The sequence below is a fragment of the Lipophrys pholis genome, assembly GCF_963383615.2.
Source record: "Lipophrys pholis genome assembly, chromosome: 15".
Taxonomy (NCBI): domain Eukaryota; kingdom Metazoa; phylum Chordata; class Actinopteri; order Blenniiformes; family Blenniidae; genus Lipophrys; species Lipophrys pholis.
Window position 1 is genome coordinate 14,603,461 of NC_137642.1, and position 26,847 is coordinate 14,630,307.

Below are 26,847 nucleotides of genomic sequence, written 5' to 3' on the forward strand. Positions count from 1 at the left end.
CCACCCGCGAACATAATTATCCTATTAGGCGACTGGAAGCACAGTTCTGAGTGGATGTAATCAACGACATCCCTCTAACTAGTTTTGATTGTACTGAAAGTAAGCTGTATTTCTGCCGTTTCGGTTTATACCGCAGTTCACTTGAACGTTTTAAACATGGGCCTTGCCTTTGCTTTGAAATTCTGCTGAAGTGAGGTAAAAGAAAAAAAAGAAGACTATGAATAATAGAACAAAGGGGACCCCGGAGGCTCTTCAAATACAGCAGAAGTCGCTGGTAAAAGTTGTCTGGTAAATGTGCTGGCATGATTCATCACTGTGAAGGAATAGAAAAAACTCTCTGGACCTGGGCAGTTGGGATTGTTACAATAAATTTTTTTTAAATGTACTCTTTTGCAATCATACAACAATATTAGCTGTTGTAAAATAACGCAGAGCTTGAAATGTGTGAGGATCCATAAGCTCCAATTTTTGCAATGCACCTGCTTTGTCTAATCCCAAAGTTTTGGTTGAATGCCAGAATTTTTAAAGTGGTTTTAATGGTCAGATAAGTCATCTAACATGCAATTTATGATTTTGCTCAAGACAGACTTTAATGTTTGAATTCATGTCAAATCCACTTACAAGAGATATGAAATTAGACAAATGTGCTTTTATGCATGCTATTTTCCCTTTAACTTTTAACAAATTTTTATCGATATTTCTGATCCGGACTCAAAAAGCACATATTATTTCCTTGCAAGACTGTGACCTGGTCCTTAATTCAATTGTTCCGTGTCCCATTATATGTTAGCCTGCCATAAAATAAATAAAAATAAAAATAATAAAGTCCAAATCCATCAACATGTTTTTGAGTTATCCTGGCAACCAAGCAAGCAACCAGACAACCAACAGCAATGAAAACAAACACCTGGCAGAGGAAAATTATGCAAGGAAATTACATATTTTTGTTCCTGTTGCCCCCACTTGCATGCAAAATTATAAATGAAAAAGTATCAAAAAGGCAGGTACTCTGTGTCAATACTCAAAATGTTTCAGTACTCTGACTGGCAGAAATATTCAAAAACAAAAGAGACAAATGAAGCAGATGTTTAGCAGTTTGACAGATTATCAGAAAGATTTGGATTATTTTAGGATGCAGTCCATCCCATGACTTTTTTTGATTGATTGTATTTTTTTTTAGAAGGAAACTACCCTGGGAAGCAGGTGATACAGTTATAAGCACATTTAATTGGAATTGTCACAGAATAAAAATGAATAAATACTTCAGACTTCAGATAAATGCGTTTTGTTCGTCTGGAGCTGAGATGGAGCTGCCGTGTCCACCTGAATGTGACAGTTTGACAGGAAAGTAGAGAAAAACAAATGAGCAAATTTGCAAACGCTCCCCATTTCAGATCGTGAACGCGCGTGTGGATCCGGTAGATGGCGCTGTTGCAGTGCCTCCGGTATTGCGGGCGCATCCAGAGCAGAGCGCAGCGGTTATTGTTGGAGCCAGTCTGTGCTGTGGTGGCCAGGCGGGCATATGTTTAGTTTGGAGTGAGCAGCAGCAGGACCATGGTGCTGGTTCCAGCCTGTCAGGACGAGGACTGAGAGAGACTGCAGCCGCCCGGACTGAAGATGTACGGGGATATAGAGGGCACGGTGTGGGACCGTGTCGGGCGGCCCCACCGGGATTGTATGTGCTACCTTGGACCTCCCACCACTTTGATGCCCATGTAAGACATTTTTAAACTTTTGCAAATATCCTATCGACAGGAGGCGGGACAACCTGTTGAGCGTTTGCTTTCACAGATGCTTTAAAAAAAAAAAAAAAAAATGGATTCACTTCATCAGGCAGATGCGCTATAAATTACAGTTATCTACATATGCAAACTGTGAATTTGATCTTGTGTTTTCATTTCAACTTATTACCAAGATTTTTTGGGGGGAGTTCTGCAGTAATTATAAGGGTCTAGGGTTAGGATTTTGCAGCAAAAGAGAAAATTCATCGCTATATTTCACGGTTTTCCTCTTAGTGGGTCATTAAATCAAGTTTGCTGTCACATGCTGTTGGTTTTGTAAGACCTAAAAGGCCATTAAGTCTCCACTGCTCTACTTTGCCAGGTGTAAACAGTTCAATAGGGCTATATCGGTGCAGTTTCCATTTGCTCCTTTCAGTATCTCTCACCTGCTGCACACACTGCTGAGTGTGTCTTTTCTACATGATGAAACTGACCGAGGATCTGCTGTGATGAGAACTGATCCTGCATCCTCAGAGCTGTCACCAATGTTTGCTCCCCCATCCCTTCAAATCACTCATGATCGATTCATTAGTTTTTCTATAAGACTATAATAGAGGTCACGCGGTGCATGGTATACAACTATTGCAGGACCAGTCACTTCAGCTTAGTGTCTTTCTCTTGTGGTGCTGTGGCGGACGCAGGGCCACTGAAGGATGATGAATTCTGTACTGTACGAGAGATGTGCTGCAGGGGCCCCTGACGCCGGCCTCTCTTTCGCACATACAACACCGACTTCCCCCGGCTTCCCAAAAGAGACCTCTTATATCACAGAGTCGCATACAGGGTTCAGAGACTCCCTTTCCCTTTGCCAAGCGGCCTCACTTCGTCTTGTAACATTGCCGCCTCTCGTTCTCTCTTCCCAGCGGGATGCGCAAGTCGCCCGACGTGAGCCCCAGAAGGCTTTCGGACATCAGCCCACAGCTCAGACAGCTCAAGTACCTGGTGGTGGACGAGGCCATCAAAGAGGACCTCAAGTCCTCCCGCTCAGTTGAGGACATCAACAGCGCGTCCATAGAGGAGCGAATATTGCGGATCACCGGCTATTATGGATACCAGCCGTGGAGTGCCAGCTCCAAGAGTGAGTGTGTCAGCACACACACACATACACACACACACACACACACACACAGACACACTCACACACAGCTGTTTGTGATTGTGGGGCATGCAGGGTTTCATGCTGAGGCCCATGAGAGGTCAGGTGATCTCAGTGTGATAAGAACCAGGCGGAAAAGTTATTGCAGGAAGCAGATGCTCATTAGATTACATAGGAAGGGTAATAAATGATTTAATAAAAACATGGATGGTTATTTTCCAGCTGACAGAGTTGGATGTTATTGTCCTTGTATGTGGGTGGATACGGGCAGAGGGTTCTGAATGCATTTCAAATAACTGGAACACAGAGCGTGGCTGGGACTTGTCTCTTTACTTCTGTGCGTGTGCTTGCAGCACACTCATAGCAGTCACAGGTTACTGGATGGTACAAAGTCAACCTTGTGCTTTGGGTTATTTGATTTCAAAGGCTGCTGGCAATGGCTCTTTAAATCGCAGTAGTCCAGATGTGCTTACAAATGTCCAGCATATAAGATTTGCGCCGAATCAACATTTCACGCTCGTAGTTCATGCATGCACATAAGACACTAAAGAAACGAGTCCTGCTCATCGGAAGAGGAGATAAAGAGGCACACTTGACGTCAGTCACCGGCTTTGCCGTTGTTTTCACCGTGACTGAATTTGCACTCTTTGTAACTCTGTGAATTAGTTTGCCAAAGTGCCTGTGTCGCAGCAGAAAGTGTGGAGCTCATTTGTGCTTCACTGGAGCTGGCTGAGCTCGGAGTCAGACAGCGAGAATGCTGCTCTGAGCAGTTGATTCTTTGAAGAAGAAGAAGAAAAAAAATGCTGTCAACACATCTCCTATTTGTGCTTTTCTGCATCGCTTGAGTCGATTTACATCGTGTTTTTTTTTTTTTTGTGTGGAGCATTGAGCGCCTGAACTGCTGATCCTGCCTTCATGATGCGATGAACTCAAGGCTTGCTGCTTCACCTGCTCTGATGCTTCATCTGGGATGCTGCTGTGGCGGTGCGGCAACAAACCGCAGCCCTCACAAGTGACAGTCTGACGTTCATTTGTTTTTATAGCTCTGACACGGTTGTATTTAGTCGGGAGGATTTTGCCGACTGACAGCCTCCAGCTGGTAACTGGTGGTAAACTTTGTAAATTTCATATGAGGCTGCAATATTAAACAACCGTGGGGCTTCCTCAAAATCCATAAGCCTATACCTAATGTGAGCACCATGGATTAACAGGACAGCTGCTGTTAAAATCAGATTTCAGCTTTCTTCTCTTTTTCACAACCGTTGTTGCAAAATGGAATATCACACCAGTCTGTTTGGCTATTCATCTTTTATTAGGTGTAAGATTCATAATATTATTTTGTCATAAACAACCCCAAACTTTCTGCTCAGCCCTGCATGTGCTATTAGCAACTTCATATTTATACTATTTGATGGGTACTGTCAGTTTCTTCCAGTGACTCATCCAACTTGAACATGCCGTTTAAAGAGAAGAGATTAACTGAGGCTGAAGAAACACTAAAAGTTTAATGACTAAAATAAAATGAAACACATAATGACATAACAAGCAATTAAAGAATGAATGAATGATTGAAAGCACATATACAGTATATGAGACAGCTGTTTAGAAGGATTTCTCCATATGGTGTTTTCAGGGTAAAACTGTGTACAGTAAATTTAGCATTTTATGGTTCAGTGATTCAAGCATCTCATTATCATCTATATACAGGTTCATGGCAATGTGCCTATAATAGCCGTTTCTGAAAAGACATAATACCTTTCATTGGTTGTTAGAACTGTTGCATTTCTATTAAAGTCAATGAACCCAAGACACACTTTTTCTATCTTAGAAAACCCTTCAGGGATTTATTTCACAACACCATTGTCTAAAAAAAAAATATTCTCTACCCCTTTTATTGAATGCCATAAGTAAAAGGTTTCACGATCTGTCGCATTGTTGCGTCACATATCTTGTGTTGAGCCATGTAATTTGGGGAGAAATGTTCATGAATTGAACATTTCAAGAAGTGTTGTGTTCACTCAGCTTTCTCTTGTTTTCTAACAAATCAGTCCTCAAGTAAAACGAACGTGTGCCGGAGTCCAAATAAACCGACTCTTCACTTCTTTCTGGTTCACCGTGTTGCAGCTGTGTTTCGTGGAGACAGAAGTCCCGCTAGTCACACATTGCGCACGGTTGCATGCCACGTGTTGAACAGAATAAGCCCACGGCCCTGACACACACACGCACGCACACACGCACACACGGCTGAGGCCTCAACGGTAACTACAAAGCAACAGCTAATGGCTAAAGAGTGGTTTGGCGGCCGATTTCAAGAGAGGTGGGAGGCTGAGTGGTTCTCAGCGGAGTGCAAAATGCTGCCTGTTTGTTTCATTTACCATGAACCTCTTTCCAAACGGGCACATTTGCCTCTTTACAGGGGAGTAAACAGAGCTGGACTGGGTGCTGGCAGTGAGCCGGGATGGGAGGTGGCCGTGTGCTGATTGCCTTTATGGTCCGAACAGCCTATGATACTGCACAGGGATCATAAACATGCAGGGTGATGTAACAACTCCACACAGAGTAACATTACAGCATGTGTAACAAAATCAACGCCAACATGTCAAACTTTATTCAAACCTGCCTGAGAGTCACTCTCCTATTAGTGATTTACATGCAATGTCAAAGAAGCATCAGTCGAGGAGCCTTGCTTTTGATGTGCTCGATACAAGCGATTCATCTGGCATGTTTTTCCCAAGATGCCACAGCTCTTCAGCCAGGCTTTGTAGCCCATGTGACCCCAGCATGGTCTCAGCTGACTGGTGTGCCTACATGCAATATCATCCTGACAATCTCTTTCTACAGACTGCTCCTCACTGATAAATGTGCATGCAGCTAAAATGGTTGTATTCAATCATCTTATCTGGGAAAATCTACAAATCATGTCGGCTGCCTTGCCTGTGAGAGGAAAAGTACACTCCCACTTCACTGTGAAAACGTCCTCAGACGTGGGGACGGGGGGCCACAGGTTACTGAGGAGCAGAGGTGGAAACAGGTGGAATCGTCTACTCAAGTATAACTACTGTTTCCTGTATCAAGCAAGTGACATTTGTGCATTGATGATAATCATGTGCTGATGATTTTGTGCTGATAAACACTGATCTAGGTGCTCTGCTGGCATTTTATTATGTTTCTTACGATGCCAAAGCATATTTTCAGTCCAGTCAGTTCACCTGATTGACACATTTATCTTGAAAGTATGATAACTAAACTATGCAATAGTATTGTACACAAAAAACTGGTGTAATTCTCCAAATATAACAGCAATGCTTTTAGTAAGTTATTATGCAATGATACATGTGGGGAAAGAGCTTTTGCAGAAATCCACAAATTCATCAAATGTTATACACGGTCTTTGAAGTACTGAAGTATCGATAGAAAACATTCAGAGGTGTGGTATTTCAATGAATGCAAAATAAAAGATTAAATAATGCACAAAGAAAAGTAAAACAATTACAAACAACTTACGCAAGATCATTAGTTATGATAAATAACTTATTTCGTTGTTAATAAAAGACATTGGGTTCAATTTACCTTCATGAAATGTCTAAGTTTTAAGCATGTTTCTTCATAAACAGTCAAATAAATGGAAATCCCATTTTGGAAATAGTATATGTAAAGGGTTGTAAATGTATTGGTCAAAATAATGCAGAACAGATTTACTGTATATTGTAAAGTTTCAATTACTGAAGCAGCTGCGACTCAGACTTCAGCCAGGTTTAAAGTAAAAAGGAATAATTGTGCGATCGATTCTATCTCATTTTTGTCCATCGACTGAGGGGAATTACTTCTGCTGAATTCCAGAAAGAACTCATCTTCTAAGACTTATCGACATTAGGATTAATAAAACATCAACGAATGTCCTCTTCTCTGACTGATTAGGGCACGGAGTGAGGAGAAACGGAATCTGGTATCACTGCTGCAGGTTAACTCTTAAAAGATACAAGGAAACTGTTTTAACGTGCAGAAAAATTGCATGTCATCACTTTGCCAGTTCGCCGGAGGATTCCATAAAACATGAGAAAGATTTTACTGTAGCTGAACCGTCTTGGACAAAAAGTTTTGCAATATTCACTTTATGATGACTTCTTTAAGTATATATGATCTCGCCTGTATTTACAGCAAAAAACAAAACAAAACTATATTACGCAGTGCACTTAATGTATCTCTAGCATCCATAACTTGTGAGTATGACAATATGACAATACTGTGAATGCAGAGTGAACTGCAGGACTCTGCCTTGATTGTTGAATAAAAGACAGAACTACTATGACCTACATATGATTTAGATTCAAAGAAAGGCTCAGCCTGAAGTTTGTTTTATACTTTGTCCTCATACATTGAAGCGGTGTACTCTCATTTAAGACTTTTCCCTTGTCCATGAAATTGTTTCTTCAGCTTTGTCAAGTTGCCCTGAAAAGCCGACCGTTTGTCAGACAAACAGACTTTGTTCTTTTCCCTAATTTCCTCATGTTATCTATCACATTTGTAGTGTCCCCTGTGGTACAAATTAGAGCTTCACGAGGCATGAAATGAGGTTGGACTTCTATTTTGAGCTCAGGGTTTAGGCATGGTGAGACACGACAGCGGAGCAGGTTGGCCTGTGTACCCATGTATATATTCAATGCTGGCAGGAAGGGGACAGCTGGAAGGGATGGGCGAGGTACAAACCGACTGTAAGAATAACTCTTTGCAACTCAGCTGGAGCTGAGGAGAAAGATGGCGGTAATTACACAGATGCACACTGCTGCTTGCTCAGCTCAAACTTGGCCTGCATATGAGCCTGGATGAACCTTGTTAAAGCTCTGTCCCTGAGAAAACAATGATTTACCTGATTGTATGCAATAAGTTTATAGTAGGGCATCACTGTGTGGTGGATAAACAGTGACTCTATATCCCAGTTTGAATCAGGCTCTTCTTCCACAAACCCAAAAACAGAGTTTTGAAGGTGTTTGAATTTACAAAGTAAATCGGTCAGGCATGTGATTGTCTGTCGCTCTCTCTGTGTTTTTTCACCTGTTTTATTTGCACCTGTATTGAGCTGGTTTTACCTTTCGTGACATGAATGAAACAGTATAGAAAATGGATGGATCAGCTCACATTAGGAGAGCGGCACATCTTATGGGTGGATGCAGTGGAGCAGTGGTTTAACACTCTCACCTCACAGTGAGTTTGTCATGGGTTCAAGTACAGCCTGGGGCCTTTCTGTGTGGAGTTTGTATGTTCTCCCTGTGTGAGTCCAAAAAACATGCATGTGAGGTTAATTGGTGACGCTAATTTGGCTCTAGGTGTGTGTGATGGTCTGTGTATGAGTTTGCCCCGCGACAGACTGGCGACCTGTTCAGGGTGTATCACCAATAGTACGCTGGGATTGGCTCCAGCACCGCAGGATAGATGATGGACGGATGCACATTGTGAATTTATTGACTGAGAGGGTTATCTGTCATATTCTTTTGTTTGCTGTAAAAACACAAACCATCAAAGTGTGTTGACGTGCAGTCGAGGGTGTTTAAACTCCATCCATCCATCTTCTATACCGCTAAATCCAGTACACGGTCGCGGGGAGCTGGAGTCAATCCCAGTTTACCATTGGCGAGGGCAGGATACATCCTGGACAGGTCGCCAGTCCACCACAGGGCAAACAAAGAGAGAGAGACAACCACACACTGTGTGTAAAGTGCCCCATCAAAATTTCTGCACGTTCACGTGATCATATGCAAAGTCATCCACAAAAAAAAAAACTGTGAAAAGAGGAAAAAACAAGTGAAAACTGCAACAGCACACTATTTCAGTAAACAATTCATTACCCTGCAGAGCTCCGTCTCCTGACGATTCTTCTGTCTTTGAGCATGCATTTTTAAAACACTCCTACATGTTTTAGTGATATGCATAACATAAGATGTGCTGAAAAGTCAGATACCCAGAGGACTTGGACATCATGATATATTGAATATTTTATGTAAATGGCTTATGTGGCAGAGGGACATATATTTATGAGTTTTTGCAACATACTAAGTCTATACAACATCTGACATGTTTCCACAGAGAGATTATTCAGTTATACAGTGTTTTTCCACTTGTGGGTATTTATGTATCAATAAATGCGGAGTCTCGGCGGGCCCCAGGGAAGCCAGGGAGCACAAGCGCAGAGGAGAAAATGATCCCGCTCCGGGTCTCAGTCAGCCAAAGGACCTGGAAAATCAGCAAGGAAGAGAACAAGCGAGGAATTCAGCGCGAGAGCCGTTTTGAGCTTCTCTTCATTTAATACAAAGTTAAACTTCAGCAAAGTGTCTTGGCCCAGTTTTGAGGTTGAATTTACCGGCGGAACATTTTTAGTTCGGTTTTAACACGTTTTAAATAAATAAATAAAGCATAGAGTCATCCGTGTATTTTGGAGCACATTGTTAAACCTTTATAAGCGTGGAGGCTTTTTCATGTCTTCAGATTTGCTGTCGGATTGTGTTATTCCACCATAATCATAGAAACTTGCGTTTCTATACAGTAACACACAGTAATTTACCCACTGCGTTGGAAAAAAAACAAACCCATGTTGATTTCAGTCATTTAGTTTCTTCTCCTGTTCAACAGGGTTCGTTAGAACAGGTGTATTTGTTTTTGTTTTTTTTACCCTCTCTGGTAGAAGCTGTCTCTGTTATGTAACGTCGCATGTATAATTGAGGAGGACGCATAGATCATCACACACCTGCTCCTGAACGCTTTCGTTGGACTGCAGGAGCTGCTGGAACGGCTTCACCACTTTGAAGAAGAAAACCTCCGGTCGTGTTTTTGGCAGTGGCTCGTCGTCACTGCTCTCGGTGACACCCAGTGCGATGATTACTGTGGAGTAAGTGGTGAATGCAGAGGACAAAACGAGTGGGCTTGAAAAAGTATTCTGGAAAAGAATTAGTTTAAAAAACTAGTTTGCTTTACAACAAAAATGTAAGAAATGAGCGATCCACTTGGCTCAGTATTGTTATTGCATACGTTTTTCTGGATTAAGGGTGAAACACGGCAGCTCTAAGTGAATTTCAGCGGTGGCGCTCCCCTTTCTCAGTGCTCAGTCTGCCCTGTGATGGAAATCCTGCCAGGTTAATGCCAAATCCTGTCCCGCTGTCATCCCCCCCGCTCCTCCTTGCTCCTTCTGCTGTTAATTAGAAGTTGTGAAGTGATGACTCCGACCTCAGCGTAATTAAGTCCAGGGTCTGCTGTGGCCGGCAATCATTGTCTGTATTGGCCGGAGAAGTCGCGTGCTTGGAAGCGGGGAGTGCACAGTGTTAATGAGGTTGTGCAAGTGATTAGGAGGCTGACTTGGACAACCTCACGGAGGAAGATGGGGGTATTGATGGCAGCAACTTACATCAAACTCTGTTAATTAATTTGCATGCTGCATAAGACGATAATTGTAACGACATGTCAAAATACACCGTCTGTTTCTGTCAGCTCAAGATACATCTCCGTCTCTACCCCTTTTAGTTATTTTTTTTTTCATGGCTTGATAAAAAAGAGTTGTATCAACTGACCTAGTTATGAAAAGTTGGGTACTGCTGTCATATTCATGTCTCTTCTATTCCACTTTTCTGGAACAAGCTTACTTCTCTCCATCTCAATTTGTCCGTCATATTTAACTAACGCTCCTTTTCCCTTTTTTCTGCCAGCCAGTGTTGCGTGAGAGCAATATGCAGGGTCAGTGTCGAGCTGCGGTGCACGACGAGCAGCAAACACTTTCACTGCATTCAGGCCTGACATGCTGCAGAATCCAACGCTGACCGCCAAGTGTCTGTCACACCGCTTCCACTCACCTGATTCACTCAGGAAATGTAAGACAGTGAACACACACATCGATCTGGTAAATTAGTACCTAGTTATGCCTGATTTCTCACCACCTTAGTGGCCCATTAAAGCTGCAGCAGTCAGCATTGTTATTGTTTTATGTAGCAAACCTAGTGTTAAGTTACCAAACAAAGAAATTGATTACAGTTATGAGTTACTTCTATTAATATAAAAAGTTACTTACTCGATAGTGAAAGTAACTGTACCTGTCTTATTAGTGTGTATTCAGTTTTATTACTGTCGTGTTGCTGTGAGACACTGGCTGTGCTGCTATCACTGTGTGAGTCAGTCGAATTCATTAATTTTGTCCAGCTGAAGTTTGGTCAGTGGGTTTCACAGCGTTTTTGTCCCTTATAGACATAACAACATTTCCAGGGTCCGTCATCTGGACGCACACATACACTGATGTTAACGTTCAAACTCTGCTGTCAGTTTAATTTTAAACAAATCAAAAAGACAGTGAAATTAAGTTCTGTAAAGTAACATTCCAATTTCATTCAGTGTGTTAAAAATGGCAAAAGAAAAAAAAAAAAAAAAAAAAAAAAAAAAAAAAAAAAGAAAATGGCCCCTATGCCAAAAAATATCTTTTGAAGCACGAGCCAAAAAAAACCAAAACAACAGGCTGAACCTGATCGTTAGTTTTTCAAAATCAAACAGGACTGCCTGTGAAATGAAACAGCTGTGTGGCCAAAGTACATCTCCTCACACAGTCAGGAAAAAGAAATTGAACAGGAGCAGGTTGGGTTATAATGAAGTTCACCATAGCAATCACATTGGTCCTCAAATCACTGAGCTTACAGTAGATACGCTACAGACACGCAGACAGCTCCGCTGAAGGTAATCTAACTTTGTTGAGGCTGCTCGTTCGTCACAAGAACTGTAGAAACACACAGATTAATGAGGCGCTCCTCCAGTAAACAGAAGTTTAGTGAAATAGTGACAGAGTTGCACTTCATGCTGCTCTCGCTCGACACATCATACATGAATGTCGTCTTCAAATGAACAAAGTGAGCGTGCATTTTTCCATCGAGTGAGTTAATATCTTTGAAGATTATAGAAGAAATCAACGTTTTACATAATTATGGATATCTTTGTTGCCACACTAAATCTGAGAAAAATATGCAGCCCTCCCGGCAGTTTGAAATGTAAGAGTGTGTAATAAGATGATTAATTATCATATTAACTATGGTACATTGCTGTGACTATCCTATAGTCCTTCAGATAATCGGAAAAGATTTTTAAATATATGAATTTTTTTTTTTTATTCATGTCTGAAATGAGTGACACTGAAATGAATGACAAGCTGAAATGAGCTTGGTAATGAGTGTAATTACCAAGCAGAGCACCGGACAGTAAACATGTACAAACTGAGTGAACATATTATGAGCGGTCTGCTCGTCTCCTCAGGTAGAGGCTCATGTTGTTCACAGGTTTGTGCTGTTCAAGTGTTAATCTGTTTGTTTGAAACCTGCTTCTCTGTTCCCAAGGGTAAACACTGATTTTATAATAAACGCATTTATGAAATGTACCGACCGGTGGCACAATTAAGCGCCAGAGCAGTGTTACGTTAATGTGGAAATAGTGTGTCACTGTAGACCTTTCGCCTGTGTTTGGCATTTACAGAGGCGGAAAGTAACACAGTACATGTGACTTAATTTTCAGGTGTATGAGAATTTATAGTTCTGACAGCTTTTCGCATTATTGCTCTCCGTTTGAAAGCAAATATTAGTAATTTTTAGTCCTTATATTCTTAAAAATGCCTTGTTACTTCTTGTTTGAGGACTTACAGTTCTGAGTTACAGTGAAAGGATCAAAGTAGCATTGTTGAGAATGAATGTGTAGAAGAGTGATCACATTTGACCAATATGGGATGAATATTGTGTTTTATATAAAGTGCAACCAGGTCTTCCTATTTGGAAAATAACTTAGCGCCTGACTCAAAACATTAATACCATAACAGCAATAGTTATTGTGTGTGTGTGTGTGTGTGTGTGTGTGTGTGTGTGTGTGTGTGTGTGTGTGTGTGTGTGTGTGTGTGTGTGTGTGTGTGTGTGTGTGTGTGTGTGTGTGTGTGTGTGTGTGTGTGCGTGCGTGTGTGATCTTTTGAGGCAATTTGAACCCTTTGTATCAATAAAGTTAAAGATTATTTGACCTTTTCTACAGTTTACTCTTGTACTTTTGTACTTCTCTAAAACATCCACTGTTTTACTTTTACTGAACTGATAAAGTCGAATCAGTACTTTGACTTTTACCAAAGTCTTTTTTTTCTTCCTTCCACTCTGCACGTGACAACAAAAGTAGGTGTACTGAAAATCAATCATTTTTACAGAAAACTGTTTGTTTTTAACTTCCAATCACATATTTGAATTATTTATTCAGGTCAGAGAATATCCTGTTTTCCAGGGCTTCACTGGCAGAGAAAAAAAAAATCATTAGCATACTTCTTTTGTAACTGAAACATAAACTAGATTGTGATGTACTTTTGTTTTGGCTAAAGTATAAACACTAGATAAATGACAAAGCAGCAGAGACCCATTTACACTGCCTGTTGTAGAATCACTTTACCATACCAGCGGGGATTAAATGTTCATATTACATACGGTCCAGATATAATACGGTGCTGGAAGCCGAGATGCACAAAGCCAGAGTCACATATATTTCATCCTTCAGCAACTCGACATGATTCACAGCCATTTGTTTTCTCTCTGCGACTCAGTGACATAATGTTGCCACTGATTTTCTTTCTCATCCAGGAAAACACATAAAGGTGTTATTACTTTGCATCTGCTGGAGTTATTTTCAGGCCTCACAGAGATCCTCTTTGATGCTACTATATTTTCTTCGTCTGCTTATTATCCCTTTCCAGTCACCGTCTGCTTACACCACAAGCTTTCATCTTCATTTGTCTCACAGTCATTTCTCAAGAGGCTGATTGCAACTGTGTGTGTGTGTGTGGTGCGAGTGCATGCAACAACATGAGATCCGTGGTCTCATCAACCCAGCCAAGCGCTACATAATATACTAAGGTGAATTCATCTAAGAAAATGGACAAAAGAATTGCAGATCGCCTGGCAGCAGCAGGAAAGGACAAAACAAAAGCAAACTGGGCTTTGTATGTGAAACTTGAGGTTAATTTTGAGCAAGCCTTCTGTGGTTTTAATGCCAGAGAGAAACAAACAAGAGCAGCCATGCGTAGCTTGTGGAGAATAGTCGTGGTGCAGGGAGTTGCTTGGTCCGGTGTTTGCTCACTTAGCAGAATATATGAATGCATCACCCTCAGGTGATCCTGCCGGTGATATACTGTAGCGGGAATGCAGTTTTTTTTTTTTTTTTTAAAGGATGAACGAGTGTGTGGTGGAGGAGGGGCTGGACTTGCGATCATGCAACCTGAGGCAAGTCAGCAGGAGGGAAGCCTCCAGGACGCTGTGCTTGGACGTACCATTGGTTAAATCAGATATCTGCAGTCACACGATGTTACCATGCAGACATTGTGCAACACTCATCTAGCTGAAGCGGCTCAAGTCATTGTCGAATTCTCAAGCCTGAGATTAAAGCCACACTTTCACAGCTGATTGATTTTTATCAACTTATGATTCAATAAGAACTGCCTACATTTGCTGTACTTTTCACTTGTGATGCCATACATGACATATTGTGTTGAAATTTGGGGTAATACATATAAAACAAACCTAGATCCAACAATCAAACTGCAAAAAAGAGCGATTAGGATAATAAATGAAGTTGGATATCATGATTCCACAAATCAGCTGTTTATAAGATCACATACAATAAAATTTTTGGACATTGTATATTCAAAAACATTAGAAATTATGTTTAGAGTGGTAAATAAGACAATTCCAGGTTGTATTCAAAAATTGTTTAAACTAAGGCAGGGGATTTATAACCTAAGGGGTTTGCTAATGTTTGACACTCACAAAGTAAGAACTAATATCAGGTACAGATGTGTGTCAGTTTTGGGTGTAAAATTATGGAATGGACTTAATGATGAAATAAAGATGTGTAATTCTATGTATGTTTTCAAGAAGACTTTAAAGTCTAAAATTATCAAAGGTTACAATGAAATTTGATTGAATTTGATTTTTCAGTAGTAATGGAGTATGAGTGATGTTTTATTGTGAATTATTCAGTTAATCCTATGATGGTACAGGATAGGCACAAATAAGCCTTGAGGCTTCAGCCTATTCCTTTTTCGGTTGCTGTCTGTTTATTTTGTAAAAACATGATTTTGTTTTTATTTTTTATTTTTAACCGAAATAAAGCATTCATTCATTCATTCATTCATTCATTCATTCATTCATTCATTCATTCATTCATTCATTCAATAAATGATTTTACCTCTTCGACCCTTATACTCTTCCACTCTTGATAGATATATTTATATGTGTATCTATTTTATTTCACCGATCGATCAGGCATACATCACTGTTACACTTCCTTCTTCATTACCGGGTTTGGGTGGGGGGTGGGGGTCGGCGGTTGCTGAAACTTTACCGCTGAAATGATGTTTACACGTGGTTGAAATACCTTTTCTATTTTCTCCGAACTGTGAGCGACAGTGTATACATTTTAGGAATTTGGCTTTGGGGCTACGAGGGATGAAGGCTGCGTGTGGCCTTTGGATGTGTGCCACTTACATATGCTTATGTCCAGATGTGTGTGAAAATAAATGGCCTTTCATTTCAGTAATGCCTGCGACAAGAACTATAGCTTGATTTTGCAGATCATAATTGGGTTTCTGCACATCTTAAACCGTTTAAACAGCTTTGCACCAATCTATATCCAACCCTCACTGGGAAAATAAAATAAACAATTGTCATAAATTGTCAGAATATTCCTTTAGATTGAGAAACTGATAGTGTTCACACACAGGCGACCACACAGTAAATCAGCGAGTGACGTGCTTCCTAGGAGAGCAAACAAAAGCGACTGGAAACGTGAACAGATGTGTCAGACGACAGAACGAGGTTTGCGAGGATAAGAAAAGAAAACCTACTGGATTTATCTATTTCTAGAGATGGAGAACTCCTCCTTTGGCTGTAAAGTGTCCAGGCAGTGACAGACTGGCTCTTTGGAGTCTCTGTGGGAGGAAAAACTCTCACTGGTGTCTGTTTGACAGCTGATCTTTTTCTGTCTGTAACTGTTCAAAAGGAAACAATCCTCACTAAAGACTGCAGCCACACCGACTTTTATTTTTGTTAAAGACAAAAATATGTGTGTTCTATCCACTTGACAACCTCAGGATTGATTTCCATGGAATACAAATTTTGCTTAGAAACAGTTTAAAATTCATCCCGAGAAGTAATTTCACATCATAATCACATTGTATAGGCAGCAGCCAAAGTTCTCGAAGCAGGGCTCTAAGTCTTTGATAACCCCGCGGAGATTGTTGTCTGATGTGCTCACGGGAGTATTACTAATGACTCGGTTGATTTCCTGTGGAACCAAAAACAAGATCATCCATCCATCTCTCCGATTCCTCACTGCATCGAGAGTTTCGTAATCAACAAGAGCAATGACCACAATGGCATGAGTTTCCGTGATCGTTTCAGATTCGAAGTAGTTTAAAGAGTCAGCACAGTTCCCTCTCTGAACGTGAATCCACTGAGTAAAAGTATTTGCTAAAAAAAAAAAAAAATTATAAGAATAAATGTCCTGTCAAGTAGCAGCAGCAGCTTTGTTTTAAAAATAACTTTAACAGGTAATCACTTATCAAAATGAGTTAAGTATTAGCTGACTTCTTAAATAATTGATTGATCCCGAATTCGGTTTGTGATTCATTTTCTTTCATTTAGAGGAGCTGATAAATGACCCTCGTGGTAATAGTTTTACCTCTCCTCGCCATTCATTTTTAAAAAAGGAAAGCACATAGAATGACTGATTTTTATATTCACCAGTAGGAAACTGAGTCATGAAGTTTCTTGCATTTTGAATTTACATTTTACGAGAGTAATAGTCTTGTGTGACTGTTTATGAAGATTTAATTTCAGTATTAAATCAAGAGGTCTATGATGAGGCCGTAGTCAGTGGGTGAGAGTTGTGATAGTCGAGGGAGCAAGTCTTCCCCAAGCATGTCACTATAAGTCATTATTATAACCCCCCAGCTCCCAGTGTACAAAGTATTCAACGTTGGTTGAGGAAATCAGGCAATTAAGGGAGCTGTGGATGTGGATGAGAAGCGACAGCCAATGGGGGAGTGCAGAAGGAGCCAGGAAGGCTTAAACCTCCTCTCCCCCTCAGGGAAGTGACTGGTCCACATCCCTCAGCCTACTACATGCACAAAAACAACCACTTAATCACAATGCTTATTCAAATCAAGCCAATGCAAAGGCCTCCATTTGCCCAAGTACTAACCATGCACAATCACTCCACGCTTTAAGGACTGTACTCTGATAAATCGGTTTATAAGAGCAAATTATATTGGGAAGTGAGAGCTGCAACCGTCGGTAATGTCGAACAAGCGTGGCCACAATGACGATTTATTATGTTTAATATTAGAATGATCAAAAAATATTGTGTTATTAAAATGTATATTCTAAGAATATTTCGAGTTCTGCCGACTCATGTAACTTTTAAAGGTTGGTTTCTCTATCCTGGCTAAATGGCGAAAATGATTTGAAACCCAGACAAGATGAAGCGCACCTCTTTTCCTCTCCTCAGGGTGAAATCAGGGTAATTACTTTGGAGAGTGGGACATGACATTTGTCATCCATGTTGCTTACACCACACTTATAACGAGGAGACTTCTCCATAACGAGAACTTGGCTCAATTGGACGATAAATTGCCTCATTTTGGGGAATTCGATGGCCGGCTCATGAAGAAAACATCTCTCCCATGCGCCCCGTAACAAGCCCACGAAGATGTACATTTACAGCATCAAGTGCTATTTTTGTCCGACGCTGACTGCTCACTATTCCCCTGGTTGCGCTCATGGTTTGACGTTGGACGAGGGAGAGATAGAGAGTGTGGCTCTTTCTATCCCTGTCACTACACACACCTGCGCACACTAGCAAACACACGTACGCACGTACGCACGCACGCACGCACACACGCCTGTGAAGAGTCTCCAAACACTTGCTGCCGTCATAGATGCAAGGACAAGTTTCACCAGTGATCACAAACCGGCTTTATATGCGCTGTAAGAGACCTGGCTGTAATCACTATATCCAGCGTTAACACTTCAAAGACAAACAGATCAGTCGCTCGGAGATAATGTGAAAAACAAAAAAACACACGGGTAAAAAATCACCTCCTCTTTTCATTTGATATTCAACACATATCATTCTACTCTGATGACAACGACTCCTATTATGTCGCGTCTGCCAGCTGTGTTTAACTACCAGTTTCTCTCTTAGTGTTTGAATCTATTCCCGGTCTTTGAATTATTCACCAGTAAAGGCAGAGTTGTACACTCAACTTTTGTGCATCTGTCATCCTCAGTTATGTCCAAACGGAATGATTCAAATCACCAAAAACTGTATAATTGAGGTGTACAGTCTCAGGTGTATTCTTTAATGTTATCCGCTGCTCTCGTCAGATATTCACAGTTCTGACGGCTGTCTCCATGGTACCATCCTTTAACAGAGATGGATATTTGATGAATAACTCATTTAAGGTCCCATGTCATAATGTGTAGACTGCTAAGACTGTTTCTACAGGAGAAGTTAGGGGTGTTTTCAACAGGCCTTCTATTTCTGGAATGACTTGTGCTTATTCATTGCTCAGGTTCCTAAATTCTCTCACTTCATATGTTCTCATTCAGCACCAAGACATGCGGTTAACCATCAGTTCTCTGTACTGCTTTATCCAACTGTAGGTGTTGGAACTGGAACCAATCCCAGAGGACTATGGGCGAAAGCAGGGTACAACTTGCACAGATCTCTAGTCTGTCACTGGGCAAACAGAGACAACTAGACATACACCCACTTAAAGGCAATTTGTAAACATCAATAGACCTCAAACACATTGGACACACGAGAGGAACATACAAACTCCAAAAGAAAAAAGGTTCACAAGCCTGGATTTTAAAGAAATGATCACAGTGTTAATAAATCTTAGAGGTTAAAGATGTATACACACTTAATATATCCCCTGTTAATATATTATACACTCCCAATATTTAATCCCCTGCTTACCTTTAGTGTTGAGACAACAAGAGCAGCTCCCCACTTTGAGTCTTTAACCAAATGAATCAGCAGTAACACACAACTTTAGCGGTTCAGCATTGCACAGGAAAGCGAAGCGAGGGCAAAGATGATCTCCTCCTCCAGGGATCAATGAAACTATATCAAAAATTTAGGGAAGAAGCTAAATTCCGTGCAGCCTTGTTTTCCCAGTCCGTTTCACTTCTTGCTGTTCACCTCACTTAACCTCTTTTTGCAAGTCTGGATGTAAATAAATCTGCATTTCATTAAAACGTCTTCTTCTTTCTTCCTCTTCCTCCTCTTCTTCCTCTTTGATGCATTCAGACGTGTGTCTCGCTTTAATTCCAAGTGTGAGCCATTTTTATATTTCATATTGTATGTCTCTTCCATACTCAGTACTGTGTTCACAATGTATTGTCCGTATTTCTATTAGATTATTCCATGTGCTTTTGATCATAAAACCAATCATAAGCAGATTTGTTCTGAGCACTGACAGATTTATTTTCCTCTCTGTGCACAACTTGTTTTCTGCGATAGAAGTGATAATAATCATTGCCGATGATGTTTAAGTTCATTATAAAGTGTATAGGTCCTGCAGGAAATGCATCTGTTGACATATTAATCTCAGATTGGCTCTTTTGTACTACAACCATTTATCTACAAACCCATTACTATCTAATGATTGTGGAAAAAAATTGCCTGCATGGCCCAACTATTTCAGGACGTGAGTGAATCGTACCGCTTGAATATATTTTTGCCGCAGTTTGCTCGGGATGTGGCGTCACTGGAACTCTGCTAAGTGTCTAATACAATGCTCATAAAGCCAAGATGTCAAACACTCAAAGGAAGAGACAACAGAAGAAAGAACAGAAGAAGGAACACCAATTTAAAACAAATATAACTAACTAGCTTAATGCAGTCCACCACTGCAGCAATGTTTCATGAGCTTTGAAGCAGAAACAATTTTCTATAATATGTTTCCATTTTTAGAAGCCCACTGTACATGGCTGTCCATGTGCTTCCTCGAGTCACTCTGGGCTCATATTAGCCCCCTGTCACCTCCCTACAAAGTAGTTTGCGGAACAATGTCTCTGATTTAAAAAAATGAAAAAATAAAAATCGGCGTGAGTGACTCACACTGGGGCTGAGTTTTAACAACAGCACAAGAAAGGACATGAAAAAAGAGAGGAGTGATTATCGGGAGGGACACAATGCTTTTTGAAACATCTATTACTGTTCTGTGTGCGTTCCTGTGTGCTCTTGTAATTTCTTTGCTTTTTTTTTTTTGTTGGACCCAAAAAATGGAGGCATGCAAGATAGAATTCCACGTGCAGTTGGTTTTAGGGCTGAAGTTAGAATTAGGTTAACGTTAGTATTGTGGTCGCCCTCAAGGCGCTCCTGAAATTCTTAGTTGTGATGTTTCAGGGTGAAGGGTCAATGACAAGGGTCTGCAACCCTCGGCTCCCGAGGCCACTCTGTCGTGGCTCCCCGTCGCTTTCAGAGTGTGAAGTGTCAATTTTTATATTATTCCCAGTTTTTTACAAATGCTCTTATCGTGCAGCTCAAGAGAAAAAAATGTGACGCTTAAATAAGAATCGTTCAATGGTTCAAAGAATGGTTCCATAGTTTGTCTACTATAATATATGTTTTATTAAGTCATCGGCCCACTGCCTTTCTCAACCACACTTCTCAGAAAGGTAACCATGAATAAACATGAACAGTCATATGATTTCACTGCCAACAGTCCTGGTTAACCTGGATGTTACATATGTGGAGAGGAATTGGCAATCCAAAGAGTAATGTTGAAAATCATGTGCTGAGAGTAAACGAACATGCTACTGAAATTATCTTTTGTTTAGCTCTTAAGGTGACGTGGATGTTAAACAGATAATGTTCTTAAATATGGTCTACGAATGGCAGAACTTTAACGAAGGGCATTAGATCATTCCTCATGAATTTCACTTTATTCAACTGATCCGATTAACACTTTAGTCCCTAAACCTGAGAGCGCTCGTCTCCTGAGGAGCCTGACTGATCTCTTGGGTACTAAAAAGTCAGACCCACACACTATTTTCATGTTTAAGGATCGAGGTACATTTTGGGGATGTAGAGGTAGTATTAAGATAAGTTGGGGGTTAAGATCAGTGTGTATTGCAAATGAACATCTCTTCAGTGTATAATTTGTTTCTTTCTCAGTATGCGGGTCGTTCTAGCAATTTTCATGACAGCAACCTCTCTTGTTTCTTCACTGCTGAACTGCTATCGATTATCAAGTCCTTTTTTCACATCAACCCTGAGCGTGTGTGAATTTTGTGAGCACGTACATGTGGTCACAGTGCCCCCTTCAGGCAGAACTCAGTCTCTGCAGGAGGGGTATTCAACTTGCTATCGAGTTTTGTCCTATCACAAATAGTACTGTCCAATACAAATACCATCAGAAAATAAAGCACCATTATATCAAGTATAATTTGATACACACACATAGTTGTAAATATTACTGATAGAGTATTAAGTTTTCTATGAAAGGAACAAAACTCATCTCTTCCTATCAAATATTTTAAAAAGCTGCATTATAGGAACAAGTGAAGTTAGTTTGTGAAGTATAACACATTCAAATTCCATGCTCACACTTTTGAGGTTCAGGTAATTGTCTCATCTAAATGCAGAGAGGAGAGAGGCTTTTTGAAATACAAGCACATAATTACAGCAGTTGAGAGTAATCTGAATAATCTAAGCACTGGCGATAAGTGCAGGTTGAAGTAGCTGAAGGAGTAAAATATCTGAGGAGAACTGCTAATCTCTTTTTTTTTTTTTTTTTTTATGCAAGTTTTAAAAATGGATAGATTAAGAAAAATACTGAGAAGTACATTACTGACACTCATTCAAACAATTTAAATGTCCTCAAAGATGAAATGATCATACTGTAACTTGACAACAGAGGGAGCCAGCGTCATTTTATTGGAGACATCTTTTGCAGACAGATTATCCTCTAAGGAAAACATCCTTTACACAGGGGTCAATTTCTTTTGTTTGACAGAGGAATTAGTTTTCTCTGGGCTGTTTTCAGAATTCTAATTAGATTCTAGAATGTTGTCTTGATCCATTTCAGCGGCAGGGCAATGTTAAAAGCAGGAAACCCCCTCCTGTTGCTATGAGACGATTTCATCAACCGTCTGTGATGCTCATTATTGATTTTTTTTTTGTAATTTTATTTTTGTGGTTTTTAAATCAGGAGCGCTGTGCCTGTATTGTAGGCATCACAAAAAACTGTGATTTATTTAACTATCAACATTGTGAACATCTGCCCAATATTACATACCGTCCCCCTTTTAAACATCTGGAACTACAATGCACTGTTTTATAGCATCTCCTTTTTTTTTTTTTATAAGAACCAGCATTAATCTTTGTTGGATTGGCCAGCCTTCATTCGCTCCATGAGCCTTGACCATCAATGATCCAATCACCTTTTGTTCAATTTTCCTTTTTGGACCACTCTTCTTGCTGAATGAAGATCGGGAAAACAGCACAAGAGCTGCAGTATTAGAGACGCTCCGATTCAAACGTCCAGCAATTTCACCTTTGTTAAACTTGCTTAAACCGTTATTCTTATCCATTTTTCTCCTAACACTTTGAAGAAACCATCCTCACTTGCTGCTTAATGTATTCTGAATACAAATGTGCCATGATGAAGAGATCATCTTCAGTTTTCTTTTTTTCACTTCACCTGTCAGTGGTCTTAATGTTATGGCTGATATGGCTGGTGCATGTGCTAATTATAAAAACTGAGTGAACCAAACGTTGTAAAATGAAGTGACACTACACTGTTTCTGTCCATCCTATGTTTGTATTAATTCGGTTTAAAAGCAGAAGGACAGTCCTATTTGATCTTGATGTGGGATTTCCTTCACAAGCACACTTCAATTTACCTTCCTCAGTGCTAAATCCCCTCTTGATTGGTATCAGCATTAGTTACCGGACAGAACAATTACTCTTTATCTGCTGTCCATGTGTCCACGGGGCTATTTTGTGGAAGGAAAGCCTCCAAATGCTTCTTCCACTAACTTTTACCCAGTGCTGGTGATGGCCCTGAAACCAGCTTAATTGGATAGTAGAAACAAGCTGGCGGGGGCTGGATTCCTCCGGTGGGATGTAAATTTAATGGAGACTCACTCCTCCTGATTAGGAGTGGGCCATCGGAGTAAAGAATGATTATAGGGGCTATCGCTCGGTATTACAACTTGGCGGCGTTTAATAGAGGCGTGCTGGAATTTATTAGCTGTGGTTGTAATTAAGGCGGAGTCCCGCATTTTAAAGTGGCGGTCTCCGTGTAGGTCTCTCCATCTTCCTCGCAGTGTGCAGCACTGTGCTGCGGAGTGGAGGCTGATCTCTGTGACCCAGTGTCCGCTCACAAAGAGCCAGATCGTTTGTTTTGGGCAGCTGGGATGTGTAATCAAGACCAGGAACAATCGCTGAATCAACAATTAAGAGACAGAAAAGATTAAAGACGAAACGGTTAAAGGTTATCAGTGTGGGAAATGAGCTGCTTGTGATATCATTTAATTTACTGTGACAAAAAAAAAAAAAGACGTATGAAAATGTTGCAGATCTTTTTTCTCGACATTCCGGAACAAAAGAAACACTATTTTCTGCACGGAGTTGCATCCAGCATATAGCTCGTACTGGATGCAATTACATTTGTTTTGATTACAGTGATTTAGTTACACCAGCTAACTGCCTTTGGGAAGTTTTGAAATTCAGGAGCTGGAAAGAAAAAAAGGAAATCCAGGAAATGAACTGAACTCCTGGAGACCAATGTAGCTGTCAGCATACCTTCAGACTGCACACACACACACACACACACACACACACACACACACACACACACACACACACACACACACACACACACACACACACACACACACACACACACACACACACACACACACACACACACACACACACACACACACACACACACACAGACTTTGTTCAGCCAATCACTCTGGGCAACAACATCACAAGAGCTTAATTATCTGGATGCCTTGGATCAATTTAATAGTGTTTATGCCACCATAAAATATTCATGCTGCTCTTGTCCTGCAGAGAAGAATGAGAGTAATATCACAATATTGCACAGAGGTATTGATTTCCCCAGACAACAAGGGTTTTGCAAAAGCTCATTAAAAATCATTTTGAAGTGTATGTATTGTGTCGAAATATCCTTTTCATTGCTTAAAACTGTCAGCGTACAGTTTAATGTATCAGATATTAGATTACGATTGCAGTCGTATCAGTCCTGTTTTGACAGCACAAGTTTCAAGTTCCGAGCTCATGTGGATCAATGGAAGCGTGCGCCACCACCAACCTTTACAATGTAACGCAAACGAGGAAAGTGTTTTGGCAACTGTCCCCCCCCCCCCCCCCCCCCCCCCACTCTCCCAGAGGACCTCACAGAGGCCATTAATCCAACACACTGCTGTTGGTTGCGGCGCCTTGACAGCCGCTTGCCTGTGCAGATGAGCTGCGTCTGCTCTCAGGATGTATAGGACCCCGGAAGAGGGAAAGTTAATCTGACTCGACCTTTCTGCCACTTCAAACAAGCTGTTATTTAGGACTCCGCGCCACCTCCCCTCTTCTGTTCGCGTGCCCTGGGAGTTGCTGTTAAGTAGGCAAACAGACTCCTCCAGCATTTTAATGAACCCTCAGCTCCCCCGTTTTATTGTGATAAATCATCTGGAGTGGAGGTGGATCAGAGAAACTAATGTTTCTCTCATACAAACAAGCAGGAATCCTCTACTCCAATACGGTCCATTCATTTTAATCACTGCGTCATTAATATTCATAGTAGCATTAAAATCAATTGACCTTTTTTTTGTTTTCACAACTCCATCTTTTTCACTCATATTGGTAAACTTAATTATATTTGCTGATGTGGATGAATTGGAGAAAGTCTGCAGAAGAATTCCGTTCATTACTTTCGAGTGACTTTGCATTTATGGATCATTGTCATGCAAAGCTCGAAAGCATAGTCTGGGCGGCTTCATGACCCGCCAAAGTTAAAGTTGGGGGTGCAAAGAAACCAAAAAAACAGACACAATAATGAAACCCAAGAGTCGGCATCATTGAAGTATTTTCTTTTTTAATGTCTTGCTTGTTATTGAAAACATATACTTCATCGAAATTGTACTTTTATATCGTTTGATGAGATGTGTTGACTGGATTTTTTTTCTCCTTCTCCCCAGTACAGCAGTTTCAATTTTGACTGTGCTAATTTTCTTTTGTCTCAAATAAACATGAAGCTTTTCCACCCATTCTTACCAATTAAATAATCCTCTTTATTTACATTTTATCACTAAATTTATTCTGTTCAGAAAAACAAGTACCAAGAAATCATACTTTTCATATGTGGAGCTCAAGAATGACATTATGAATTTCACCACCTGCTCTATGAGCAGCCGCTCTGCTCTCATGACGCCTCCAAGACTCCTCAATTTCACAAAGTAATGCTCACATTAGGACGGCTTTATTGGTGTTCAACAAGGAATTGATTTGCCGCAAATCAGGTTTAGCTGTGCCATTAAATCGCAAGCGCATGTAACAAACCTGTTAACATTTTCAGCTACAGTGGTTCAGACACAAATTAAGCCTGGCGCGTTCTCTCACACTGGCACGACTGGGTTCATGCAGAGTGGAGTGGCATGAAATCATTTAGCCTTGCATACACCTTTTAACACTCCCAAGTCAATCACAGTCAGGTACTCGGTGCAGCCAGTTGCAGATGAATCCCTTTTATGCATAATCAATGAGAGATAGTTTCTGTCCACCTCAGTTTATTCGTTCGCATTTAGGATTGGACGATACAGTGGAGGATACGTGGTGTATCAAGAAATATGATAACCTGTCAATGCACTTTCATGTATAATAATATAATAATTTTTTTCCATCACATATTTGTTTTCAAATCATTGAGCGGTCAGAGTGTTGAAGGTTTGAATACCACTGCTGACAAGTCACCACTGTGGGTCCCTGAGCAAAGCCGTTGACCCCCCCCCCCCCCCCCCCCCCCCCCCCCCCCCCCCCACTGCTCCTGGTATGTACATTAGGGTTAACTGTGAATAGGATTCTTTCTTCCTTTCTACGGCCTTTGGTGTGACATTAGACCACTAATAGCAAAAATCATGTGGAAAATTCTACTCATCAGTCCCGCTGGCAGAAAATTAGCTGAGGCAGCATTCCCTCCAGCAGTGCAGTGTAAACCAGGTGCACATATTAGACGGTGAGGGTGCAATAACCTGAGAGAGGTCTGATGATGATGACGATGATATGTGATTTGGGAGGAGAGATCGCCTCAGACTCCAGCAGGGAGGTAAAATCACAACATTTCCTCAGGATGTGCTGACCAGTTCTGTATATTATGAATTAATTTTAATTCCTGACCATCAACTTTATATCCACTAGCAGAATGAACAATATTGTAATTTTGTTGGAAAGAGATATATACGATTTTTAATCCACTATGTTTTCCTCCCTGCTTGTCCTCTTCTACTGAGATGAATATGAAGTCTCTGGGAATGGTAACTGTTGCAGCCAAGTCACTATGACCTCAACTGCGATGCTTGTCACTGCTTGAAGATTGACCGACGTCCACGTTTATAATGTACACAGAAACAAAAAGCCACACGGGGAACAAATGAGATTGAAAACAATGAAAAAGTTAATTTTTTTCCATCATTCAAAACAGTGAAGCGTCTCGTTTTAGCACACCTTAACCTGAAACTATTGAGTCTATATGATTTTAGCTCAACGAATTAATGAATAAATGAGTCAGTCAATCAATCAATCAGTATTTATTTATAAAGCCCTTTATAACAGCCTGAATATGATAAGGTGTGTAAGAATGCCACAGGAATGATATACAGTAAAATAACAATAAAAAGA

At 40.6% G+C, this 26,847-nt stretch overlaps 1 protein-coding gene across 1 annotated transcript in view; it reads left to right on the forward strand.

Moving 5' to 3' along the window:
- Window positions 1-1,467: 1,467 nt before the first annotated feature.
- slc35f3b (solute carrier family 35 member F3b) overlaps window positions 1,468-26,847 on the forward strand; it is a 50,105-nt gene continuing 24,725 nt past the window's right edge. The window contains exons 1-2 of the mRNA XM_080481467.1: window positions 1,468-1,715; window positions 2,645-2,859. Of these exons, the coding sequence (XP_080337593.1) occupies window positions 1,618-1,715; window positions 2,645-2,859 (313 nt within the window). The 5' untranslated portion in view covers window positions 1,468-1,617. The remainder of the gene's footprint in view (window positions 1,716-2,644; window positions 2,860-26,847) is intronic.